At 43.0% G+C, this 12556-nt stretch overlaps 1 protein-coding gene across 2 annotated transcripts in view; it reads right to left on the bottom strand.

Moving 5' to 3' along the window:
* DNAH10 (dynein axonemal heavy chain 10) overlaps positions 1 to 12556 on the bottom strand; it is a 118746-nt gene that overhangs the window by 65406 nt on the left and 40784 nt on the right. For both annotated transcript variants that reach the window (XM_079957700.1, XM_079957701.1), the window contains 12 exons: positions 10048 to 10259; positions 9142 to 9298; positions 8807 to 9040; positions 7723 to 7845; positions 7334 to 7567; positions 5939 to 6162; positions 4082 to 4351; positions 3694 to 3877; positions 2436 to 2570; positions 1169 to 1321; positions 819 to 1007; positions 378 to 524 (listed from right to left, as the gene is read on the bottom strand). In XM_079957700.1, the coding sequence (XP_079813826.1) occupies positions 378 to 524; positions 819 to 1007; positions 1169 to 1321; positions 2436 to 2570; positions 3694 to 3877; positions 4082 to 4351; positions 5939 to 6162; positions 7334 to 7567; positions 7723 to 7845; positions 8807 to 9040; positions 9142 to 9298; positions 10048 to 10259 (2262 nt within the window). The remainder of the gene's footprint in view (positions 1 to 377; positions 525 to 818; positions 1008 to 1168; positions 1322 to 2435; positions 2571 to 3693; positions 3878 to 4081; positions 4352 to 5938; positions 6163 to 7333; positions 7568 to 7722; positions 7846 to 8806; positions 9041 to 9141; positions 9299 to 10047; positions 10260 to 12556) is intronic.

Raw genomic sequence — 12556 nt, 5'->3', positions numbered from 1 at the left:
ATGAAGTACACTCTGAGTATTTTGTTTTCTTTCATGTTTGATGCTGTTAAATCGAATAAGGAGGGATGAAGGTTTTATGGTCATATTTGCAGGGGCCGGGCAAGATGACATATGGGGGTCCCTTCCAACTCTACAATTCTATGGTTTTATGATATAGTGCTAGAGGGCCGTAAAAATTTGTGTCCTGGGCTTTTTAGACTCGTCTACCTATGGACTATCGGGAACCAAAATGGCACATTGGTTGCCAGATGTGATTTTTTTTTTCAGCTCTCCCACCCCACTAATGGGGACTAGCCCATAGTCATGGGGTCATGTGAATAAGCCCCCAGATTCTCTATTTTCCAGGATGCCAGGATAATGGATTAGGATAGGCTTACCTCATTTAGATCCGGTGAGCCTCTCTTCAATTCCCCTGCCATCACCAGCACTGACTTCAGAGCCCGAAGCCCAAAATCATAGTGATGCTGTTTTGAAAGTTGTTCCCTTGCTAGTTTGTAGAGCACTGTCATCTTCTTGGCCAGGGTCTTGCAGACAAAATGCAGCATGAACATATAAATGTGTGGGTTTTTTAAATAAAAAAAGCCCTGAAGCTCCCCATGTGCACTTTATTCATACATGAACATAACTACATGAATCACGTGTGTGAATGAACCACTATAGGTTCAACACCTTAAGTGAAACTTGCAATATACATATATATATATATAATATTCCCAGTTTTGAAAAGCCCTCAAATTGGCTAACAACATTCACAAAACACTACAGATATGTAATAAGCATTATGAATGAACCAGCTCTTTGTGAAGGCACTGACCTACCTTTGCCAAAAGAAAACCTTCAGAAAACAGCATGATTTCACAGATTTGTTGGAGATCTGGCACAATTACTACTACAGGTCTGAAAAGAGCCTTAACGGATTCAGGGAGCTCAGTACGGCCTGCGTAGCCAGGATTCATGGTGATGAAAATGCCCATTCGTGGATCCAGAGAAATTTCTTGCCCTTCAAACTGAAACATAAGCCTAATTGAAGTTCAGACAGATACGTAAGAGAAAGAAATGGACCCACTAAAGGATCGTCATTTCCCAAACTTACATGCATGTACATATTAGTGCACCTGAAAACTAATCCAACCCTTTATGCACAAAATCATCTTCCCTGCCTCTTTACCTGAAATGTTTTCAGCTGGTTCATCAGAGCATTTCTGATGGTTTGAATCTGTGAAGAGATGACTGAAAGCACGGAGGCATCAATCCGATTAAATTCATCAAAGCAACCCCACGCGCCACATTGGGCAAGACCGGAGAAAATCTTACCCACTGCCTAGAATGCAAAAGATGAAGAAGCATTAAAACTGAATGGCAGCCATTGATCATGAAAGTCCCTTCTGGTTCAAAGTGAAAAAGGCATCCAGGCTTAAGATTTCTCTTACTGCTACCCAGGAGAGCCACAGTCAAATGACAGATATTTGAGGTCTTAGGCACCCTGAAGAAGTTACACCCCAGTTCCATCCCATGGCTGAGGCTTCACCTCCAGGCTTCCTTCAGTGCTACCTGCAGAGTGCAGCCAGGGGAAGCATGGCCCTGCACGCTTACTCTGAAGTAAGCCCCACTGTTCCATGGGACAGTGCTCCCTCCCTCCTGAGCCCAGCGAGCTCCAGGCAGGTGTGCATTCCTCCAGCCCCAGGCGGGGAAGTTGAGGCACAAGCAGCTAATTTAAACTGAATTACCAATTAAGTGCAAGTTTAATAAATAAAGGGACAAAGAACGGCTTGTCCTGGAGCCTGAGGGATGCTGATCCACTATGTGGTAGCTGAAGGCTGGGTTTGTGCTGCTGGGAAGGAGTTTGTTTATAGGAGCCCTGCACATGGTAAACGGAAGAAGGGGGGAAAACTTCTCTCAACTCTTTCAAGCCACCATCAAACCCTGTCCCAAAGCAGCCACCACTGCCTTGATGGCTTTTGGAGAGGGACTTATCCAGACAAGCAAGGACACAGAGCACACTTTGTCCTTGAGTGGCTGGAGATGGAAGGTGGTTGTTTTGCAGCCGCTAGGCTCAAAGCACAGGTAGCCTAAGCTGGGGAAGACTCTCTTCTTCCTGTGGGCGCTTGGTAGCCGCACTGGGGGGGACGGGACTTCCCTCTCCCACCCCAAGGATGTTGCCGGTTTTATTTTTCACTGTGGACTCTGTAGACTCTTAGGGTTCATAGAAATAGAAAAGTGACCCTAGAGATATAAAAAGGTAGTCAAGTGATTCTAGAGATAGAAAAGGGTAGAGTCAAAAGCAATTCAGGACATCCAGGGTGAAGTTAGAAATCCGTGATTGCTCATGTGTTTCCGTGATTGTCCCAGCCAAATCATGGCAGTTGGAGGGCATAGAAGTGGTTTTCTGTCATTAAAAAAAGAGCAGTACAGGAATGCAGAGGTGATATTCTTACCTTGAAATCCATGCCTTCTCCACAATTAGTTACTACACAAAGCAAGCCCAACGCTTTGGCAAGATCTTTAGTTGTTTCTGTCTTCCCAGTTCCTGCTGGACCTGCAGGTGCTCCACCCAAATACATGGACAAGGCCTTTGGAGGAAAAGTCATAGAAAAGTGAGGCAAAGAAGGAGAAAATCTACTTTGCCATTGCAATGAGTTCTAGATTCTCCAGTCTCTAGTAATGAATGACTGGAAAAAGACAATCGTCTTTAAGAGAACTGAAAACGAGTTAAAAGATTTGCACTCTTTATGGTGTGCATGCATAGTTATTTTCCCCTGCAGTAGCCTCAATCAAACAGGTTTGGAAGATTTTGAAAATAACACAAAAAACTGCAGAACCAGTTTATCAGAAGTGAAAGTGAGGTGAGTGTACACACAATGAGCAACCAACTCCTGTTTCAAATTGCTTTCAGTAGGACTCCTGTTGGCCAACATCAACAAGGTCCTCGGGCCGGTCCCCGCACCGCCAACAAGGCTTGCTGCTGCAAGCGGGGGGGGGGGGGGGAGCCAGCAGCACCCAAGGCGAAAGGCGTGAGGGCTGTGCAGAGCCCCCAACCCCCTTCCCCAACAATCTCAGCCCCACCAGGACTGGAATCACCTGGCAGCAATCCAGCAGAGCTCAGAGGTCTGGAAGTCTCCACAGCTGAGCAGACAGAACAGCAGAGCTGCCCCCCCAGCCTAGCACTCACCAGCCTCCGTCGCCACGGCCACCCCTGCTGCAGCCAGAGAGAGGGGGGGTAGGAGGAGACTGGGAAAGCCAGGGAGGCCACATAGAAGCTCCCCTATTACCAATCCCATATTCTGAGCTTGAATCATTAGCTAAGGGACCAGAATCCTGCATCAATGACACTTCCATCCATGCATGAATAGATCCTTTGTTCAAAGCCAAGACACTAACTGAAGGAAAGTTGTATACCGTATAGGCAGAATATACTTATTATATACTTATTATTTATACCCTGTCTTTTTTCCTGACAGGACTCAAGGTTGCTTACAGCAAAAATGAAGAACTGTTAAAAACATAGAAAAAACAATAATTAAAAAACACTTAAACATTGAAAGAATTAAAACTTTCTCTCTCATCTATTAAAACCATACAAATAATTACAATAAAAACAGCATGGCTTTGAATATACATTCCAAACTTACCTTCCATTGTTTTCAACAGCACTTAAGAACCTAAGCTAAATGAAAAGCCCCTTTATTGGTTTACCTGTGTGAGTGTTAGATATATCCGGTCTGTGAGTGGTGTGATGACCAGTCTCCCATTTAAGCCCATATATTCATAGCCATAAGAAAAGGCACCAGTGCATTGGCGCACATTGAGTTCATCTGGTTCTCGGTCCCAATAAAAACGCAGCTGACTTTCCCACTCAAATTCACGAGCTTCCATGATGCTAGAGAGAGAGAGAGAGAGAGAGAGAGAGAGAGGGAGGTAGGTTCCAGGCTTCCATGAAACATACAACATCAAAAATCAAAAGAGGTCAGCAAATGGTATCAGGAGAAGTTAGAAAGGGACAGAAGCACAGAAGGGACCTCAAGAATGGTTTCATTACTTTTATTAAACAGAGCAATCTTACTAATCTGGACCCTGCAATTACCTGTCTCTTACAAATATATCAACTATATCCCGTGCATGGACATCAATTATGAGAACGGTATTGTATTTTTTCCTGTCATTTTTGCTTAGTGGTTTGGTGATTCGGGTTACTAGCGAGTCAATTTGGAAGTGCATTTTCTTGGCGTAGTTTTTCATTGCCTGTTTTTCTCCCTTTTTCACTTTTCGGAAGACGTCTTCTACTTCCCAGGTCCACCACACCTGATTGGCAGCCAGCACCATCATACCTTGGTACATCAGCATCCAGTCAACTCTAAGGAAAAAGCAGAATCACTTTGCCAGGTGACCAGCTGTAATCAAGTAAAACAAAGATAAAAAGTATATATCTCAAAGAATCATTATAATATTGAAAAGAAGGGTGACTGTACAGCATTCTGGATGTAGCAGGAGAGCTGAGATGGCAAGGCACCATCCATTAAGCCTGGCTAGGCTGCCTTCTAGCTCACCTTCTTTCAGAAATGCCTCAAATAGTAGACATGGTGCCTGACTTAAGAACATGGATAACACATCACTTATTGGATACAAAAACTGAATCACAGGGCTTCTGGATTGACCCGAGACATCCATGTTGAGGGTTGTGTTCTCTGATTTGACAAAGGTACATCACTTAGTCTATATTGGCTATCCTCCCTCCAGTTGCACTTTCAGTTTTCAGCTCAATTAGGAGGATCGCTAACCAAGAGAAATAAAACACCAAGAAGGCAGGGATACAAAAGGGAAGCATACCCAGCATGGAGATGCATAGCCAAGCCTGAAGCTGTATGTGTGGTGACAGCCCATTCCACTATTAGGATATAATTGTGAATGTCTCATTATGCCAACCCATTCACAGTAGATGGGCAAATGCTCCTTTCTCAGGTTGTTATGTGAAACATCTACACCGAGCGATTTGCAAAAACTACATCATATGCTACAGTGAGTATTACAATGTGGAGGGCACATAGGTGAGTAGAATAATGTTCTGTAGGACTCTTCTGTGAAAACCACCACTGAAATATAGAGTTCTAGTTTGTAATGTCTAGTGGACATGTTTGCTGACAACCACAGGGCAGCTTGGCAAATGTCAGTAACTAACGCTGGTACTGCCAGAAAAGGTTGCTGAGCTTAAATGTGCAGTACTGTAATGCAAAGAGAGAAGCATAAGGAAATGTTGAGACTCATTGGCAAGGATTATATCAGTCAGGCTATGGTGGTTACAACCCTAGGGATGTGGAATGCAATGGCACAAATGTTAGATCTGTGTGCAAAGCAACATAGCCCTTATGGCAGATGCAGAGGTTCCTGTTGATCAAAAGTGCACTGATCTCTGATATGCATCATGCTGTGATTACAGCAATCAGGAAGAGCAAGGACAACCAGAACCAGAAGGCAGCAGTTCCCAGCCAAGATGGACAAAGATTCTGGATTGTAAAAGCCTAGCATGTTGGTGCAAATAAGATAACAATTTTTATACCAGAATGTTATCTTACATGGATAGAGAATCCCATGTTCATGATTGAGCAGCACAATACTAAATTAAATTGTAGGAATTATGTATACAATATGACATTGTGGAGACTGAACAGCCCATCCTGGCCCTTGAGGTTACCACAACTTTCACTGCAGAAGGCATTGTCCAGACATTTTGGATTACAGCTCCCATCATCCATGATCCCTGGCTATGATGAGAATGATGAGGATGCCAGGTGGAGGAAGCCTGGCATAAAGAGATGCCATGGAAATACTATCTTACACAACACTGTTGTTGTTGTTAATTTATTTATACCCTGCCTTCTTTTCTGACAAGACTCATTCAGCTCACCCTGCTGCCAACCAAATGTGTTGCATTAGATTACCTCACCTGCTTCTGTCCTCACAGTACCGAAAAATGGCTTCTTTAGTAAGAAGTCTGTTGGTCCTCCTCATTTCAATAAGTACAGCAGTCATCCAGTTCTCCACTCTACCTTCAGCTGGGATAGCCTTTCGAAAATCCATCACTTCACCTTCAGCAGAAATCATAGCAGTAGCTATCTTCATGCCACTGTCATCTTCATGAAACCTCAGAGCGGCTACGTTGTCATACATCTGAAACATACCAGGAGGAGATAACACTGAAGCAATGACACTACTCACATAGAAGAATGGCATCACCAGTATGAAATTCAGGTATATTCTCCTGATTAAAGATTTGCTTCAGATTCAAAGATGATTCAAGGCCTTATCCCTGGTTAGTAGATGCAAGTTTATGGCCCTAGAAATACCCATCAAGAAAGTAGAGAACTCCCAAATTTACAGAAATACATAAGCCACACTTTCGTAAATAAATATTAGGAACTGGAAGTTGAATTTTCCATGTAGTTCCACTCTGATATTCAGGGCAGGAGGCCAGGCAGGAAAAGGGTTGATCCATCCTCTGGTGGAAAACAAGAACAGCAAGTCTGATTCATTCTGAGGATGCCCTCAATGTGCCAGGAGTTTCCTTACTAGAACAAGAAGATGGGTTAGCCTTTCCTGCCTGCTCCATTGCCCTGTGACCAAGAATAATACTGACAGCGATTAAGTCATCAGATATCTAACCATTTTGGAAATGTGAAATATACCTGTGATCTAGTTCTGTGTCTGGACAAAATATACAGTTAGTTAAAACTCTCTTAAATGAACTAAAGGAAAGCTGGCTCAAACCAAATTCCCATCTAGTTGTACATCCAGGTACCTACAGTGGCCAATCAACTGCTTTTGTATTTCTGCTTAAAAGCAAAACCAGTATTTAAATTATTTTAATGGTTATAATTTAATAATAATCAGAAGTCCACCAGCAGAACATGAAGGCAACAACCCTCTCCTCCCTTTGCTCCCCAGCAACTCGCACTGAATAGCAAATTGCCTCTGAACATGGTGGTTCTGTCAGCTGCTACAGCTAACAACAATTGATAGGTTTATCCTCTATATATTAGTCTGATCCCATTTTGAAGCAACCTAGCCAGTGGCCACCACTGCAACTTATGGCAAGGAACTCCATAGATTAACAATATATCATGTGAAAAAGCATTTTCTATAAACATCAGAATCTTTGTCAGAAGCAGGACAGGCCTGGAAATTCTGGATAATTTTCCTGCTCCCTTGGATACCAGTGGGAAGCACCCATGTTGCCCCTGCCTTCTGCCTCATAATCCAGCTGTATACACCACTTGCTGCAACAGAAAGGGAGAATGTGAAAGGGCCCTTTAATGGTTTCTTGGATCAGCCCATTATCCACCTTGATCATGTGCTCCTGAACACACAGTGGGTCACTGCTGCCCAGAATGCTAAGCAGTTCGTCATCTGATATGAAGAAGAATCTGGGGAAAGCATTTCTCTTGGAATCCAAGTAATCATTCAAGCTCTTCTGACACTTCTCCAGGCCGTCACTTATATTCTGTAGGTCTGAAAGACGATTTGGAGCTTCACAACATCTCTTTATTACTGGGTCTTTGACCGTTTCTGACATTATCTGCAGGTAAGAATAAATAAAGAAGATGAGAAGCTACTGATAGCTAACACCATGGATTACAGGTGTGTTTGTGCATATAAGATGCATTCAAATCATGTATGCAGTCAATATTCTGTACTTCAATGCTCCCATTAACCCACAAGTCAGATACTTGCCCTTTTAAATATCCTGTCAATGTTGTCAAATTTTTTAGCTTCCTCTGGCAGTTGAGATCGTATATCTCCACCAATAAATATACTCTCCAGATACATCCATTTTCGCTGAACTATCATCCAGACCTAGGGAAGTCAAATATTGCTTTTTTAAAAAAGAAAAAAATCTCTGTTCACTTGCCTGTGAGTTGGACAGCAGTTGTGGCACAGCAGGGCCCACCACCATCCTCCTCTTCCCTGTGCTAGGCCCCCATGGCTGTTGGGAGACACAGCTGCCTCTCCCATCGGTTGAGGGAATTTCTAATTTGCCTGCCTCAATTTGGCCAATCACAAGCAGGCCAGTGGGGGCTGCTTCGAGGGAGGGGGGGCAGAGCTGACAGAGACTCATACAGAGCCTTCACCCAGATCTGCTCCCTGGGCGTATAAAGTGGCCAATTGCCTTGCTCGGCACTTCAGTCACCTTCCAGGTGTACCTCCTTCCCTTGTTTTGGTATTTGCTTGACCTTGCTATGGATCATTTCAGTTGCCATATTGGGGGCCAAAGAGGAATTTTGCCCTTAGGCTAATTGAGCCTATCTGGGGTTTTTTGTCTCCCTCATAGCAAGCATCACAAGTTTGGCAGTTATGGCATTGGATATGATCCTTTCTCCTTGCCAGAGGGGGAAACGCAGGCAGCGTCCCTACCATTCCATGGCAGCGGGATATCACATTAAAAGGATCCTGAGGGAGGTACTTCTGTCTTTCTGCCCAGGTGGGGGCTGAGGGCCACAGCAATCCCCAGTGTGGCAAACCTGCCAAGTCTTTGATGTATGTCATAGGACATCCTTTATCAGGTTTGGCCACCACCCCCAGAATTCTCCAGCAGGTGGGCTAGATGTAGCAGATGTGCCCATTGCTATGCCAAACACTTACATTTGTAATCAATAAAGTTGTGGCCTAATTTGAACCCCAGATGCTTGTCCGAGTCCTTCTGTATTTGTTACTTAAGATAAAGGGGCAGTGGATTTCATTGCCCGGCACACGATAACAGGTAAATGAAAGAGACTACAAAACCACTCATGAAGTAGACTCTGTTTTACTTCCCTACCTCAATCACTTCACCAATCAAGGAGAGAGTTTTTTCCCAGCTGTGAACCAGAGACAGGAAAGGTCCTACAAATCTGCTCCCCGAAATACTCTGGAGGTTGACTGCATTGTCATCCAGGATCTGAATTATGTCATCTACAGCTCCCAAAATGAAGCCCCGTTCCTGGGTGCCTTTGAAGTACCTTTGCACAGTAAATTTCATGTGCTCCCAGGTTTCTACTATTTCCTTTACACCCTATGAGAAGACAAAAAAATAAATTCAAAGTTTCTAAGCGTTTGCTGTAGCTATTGCTGTAAGAGCCCTAAAGAAAGAGGAATAGCAAAGGGGAACTTTACCTTCTCAATGCCAAGTTCCTTCACAGCAGAACTAACTATCTCATTGATAACATCAATGTGTTTGTGCAGCTCCATGGCAAACATATTCTCCAGAGTGAATGTTTCTGTTGCCATATCGAAAAATGTATTTGTTCGACGCATCAATTCTTTCCAGTGCCTGAAAAGTGTTAACAAATCAACAGTAAGGTGCTTTGGTTCAAGATATGTTGCTTTAGGAGAAAACTGCACATTACACCTTGGGGAACACCTGGTCCCATACCCATACTTGCCACTGCGATGCAAATGCAAGGGTGGTGTGTACATTTGGAGGCTCCCCCCTCAAAAAAAAGTCCATATACTGCCATACCGTGGTTGTCAAATGCCTTGGTACATGGACGTTTTGGCTCCCAAATGCTGCAAACCCGAAAGTGAGTGTTCCGTTTTTTGGAAGCCAAATGTCCAACACAGCTTCCATGGCTTCCAATTGAGTGCAAAAAAACTCCTGCTGCCAATCGGAAGTACGCCTTGGTTTTTGAACCATTCTGGGAGTTGAACGGACTCCCAGAACGGATTAAGTTCAACAACCAAGGGACCACTGTAGAGGACATTTAAAACAGCAAGGAATTTTATTACAAAAGAAGAGAACTAAAAGTGGAATGATATCAGAGTTGTGGTATTCATTAAGTCTCAGTAGCTGCTTAGCATGGGAATTTTGCAGCAAGGATATTTCTATGCCCACATGAATTTCTAATATCATCAAATGCATTGGCCAGAACAGCAGAGACAAAATTAGAAAAACTTGCCTGTTTTGACAGCTTTGCCCACCACAGAGTAAGAAACAGGTGTGAAATGTATCAGGTGTAGATTCAAATCACTGAAATGTTTGGCTTTAACATGCAACCGTATATGAATGAATTGAAATCAAACCTCTCTCTCAATGCTTCATTTTTCAAATCCAGCAGCAAAGGAATTGAGTCCTTAAATGCCTTCATCTTCATTTCCAGATGATAGGCGACAGGCACACTTCGGACATGTTTTGGCAATTTGCGAAGGTTTTTTAGATACCCTTCAATACCATCCTGCAGCACCTGCACATTGAGGTTTACCCACAGAGTCTGAGACCATTCTTCTTTAGCAGCCTGGAAACAGGAAATAACTTATAAGAAACACATTGTTATAGATGTGGGTGAAATTAATAAATGCTAGGATTTTGGTTATTTGTGGTATGAAGGAAGGAATATAAGCTGCAAAGGAATTCTTGGGTAGCCTGGCCAAGCTAGGAACAATAGAGCGCCATTGAGGGTTGTTAACAAGAAAAGATAACTTCTTGCCCCAGGTGTGACCACAGACTAGGGATTTGGAAGGTTGCCAATGTAACTGCTCTGGGGGAGGGCAAGGGGTTTCTGGGAAGGAGGAGGAAGGGCTGAGATCGATCTTACGGTGCTGCCTCTTGGAATGACTGTAAGATCTGGACCCCCTCCATGCAGACTGAAGGTGCAAATAGGTGAATAAACCATATTTCTTAAAGCACGACGGTTTCCAAAGGGACACAGACACTGTGTGTTTGCCTGTAGCCCCATGAACTCTTGCCACTGCTTGGCAAAGAGAGGGGCAGGTACCAGGCTTTTGTAACAGTATCTTGCTGATTAGACAGAGATTTTTATTTTATTTTATTTTTATGAAGAAAAGATTAAGAATGCCAGGCCTAGGCTAAGTAGATCTTTAAAGCAAATGTTCCCTTATTCACCTCAACAAGGAATTTACAAGAGACACATGGATGATAATAATAATTCCCTTGGTAAATTCTAATTAGCTGAGGGGGAAAATCTGTCAAGCCAAAAAGTGAAAAGGGAGAAATATTGCAAACACATTTGTTGCTCTTGATGGTATAAATTCACAACAGTTTTACATCATTAATTATTATTATTATTATTATTTAACTAACTATCAAGTCTGATGGCCAGAGAAATGGTGGAGACTTCTAGTCCTTTCCTCCTCCTCTGCCAGTTCTTGAATCCATAAAAAGAAAAACAGGTGGGACAGTCTATTTTTCAAAAACTAGACATAGCTTCCAGGCGCTGAGAAGGAAGTAGAGGTCTGGCTAAGTCATAACAAAGTCAGTCTAAGAACCCTATATCAGACTAGGAATGAGCTGCCTGCCTGCATGTTCCCACTTTGTTTCCTTTCCCCTTCTGTAATCCACCTTAAATCAATATGTCTAATGTTTCCTGCGACATCTGAAATGGAACACTGGAGTTGTCATGGTCCTACAAACCAGAGTATAAAACTAGAATCAAACTAGTTTGATGTCCTGGTTAGCAAGGATTGCTCAAACTAATTTCCTGGTTCTATTGAAAATTGTACTTTAAGAAACCTTGGAAGTTTTGAATTAAGTAACACAATATAAGGGAGAAGAGGGGAGGAATTGCATGGCCACATGGCTCATTCACATGGTTTAATGCAGGCATAGGCAAACTCCGGCCCTCCAGATGTTTGGGACTACAATGCCCATCATCCCTGACCACTGGTCCTGTTAGCTAGGGATGATGGGAATTGTGGTCCCAAACATCTGGAGGGCTGGAATTTGCCCATGCCTGGTTTAATGGATCAAAACAATTAGATCTGAACCAATTTATAGAAGGTGTATACCCTTCTCTCTCTCTCTCTCTCTCTCTCTCTCTCTCTCTCTCACACACACACACACACACACACACAAACACACACTTTCACACACATTGTTGAGTAGGAAAGGTGAGTAGACTCTGGCCAAAAAAGAGAATGTACAAAGCATTGCACATAAAAACCTGGAAGTGCTGATCAGGGTAAGAACTGGGAACGTAGGATGATTTTGTTTGGTCTACACATTTAAGAGAATTGAGCTAATTTGTACCTTCTGAACTAATAATCAGACTGGAATATAATGATCCTTCAGCTTTCACGTTTCTTAAGTTTTGCAATACAGTTCTCACTTTTTTAAAAAGTACCAAAATGCACAAAGAAATGTATTAGTGTAAAATATATTTAGAAATCTTCACACTGAGATATATATTGTGTGATAAAATATTTATCTTCAAAACAAATCCTTGTACAGACAGCAGAGACAAATGTGCAAATGGGGTGGGACAGAATTATGAATGAAGTAGAGGAAACAACTGATTAACATACATGCAATTGATGCATGACCATGCATGCGCACATCGTGGCAACCTAGTAGTAGCTGAAAAAGGGAGCAAGGTGGGGCAGTGTCGTAGCAGGGTGGAGCAGGTTTATGTGCACTCCACCATCCTGCATGATGACCTGGAACGCTGCCTGTACATGAGAGATTGATAAACCAGAAACAGACTGATACATCTATCTCTAGATAGTAGTCTAGATGTTGTGTATACTAGCTGTCACCAACTAGCCTCCAAGTCCACCCACTGTTTCTCCTGAACTT

Source organism: Podarcis cretensis, assembly GCF_951804945.1.
Source record: "Podarcis cretensis genome assembly, chromosome: 16".
Lineage (NCBI taxonomy): Eukaryota > Metazoa > Chordata > Lepidosauria > Squamata > Lacertidae > Podarcis > Podarcis cretensis.
Note: the sequence above shows the minus strand (reverse complement) of the source record. Positions and strands in the feature narration are given on the sequence as shown.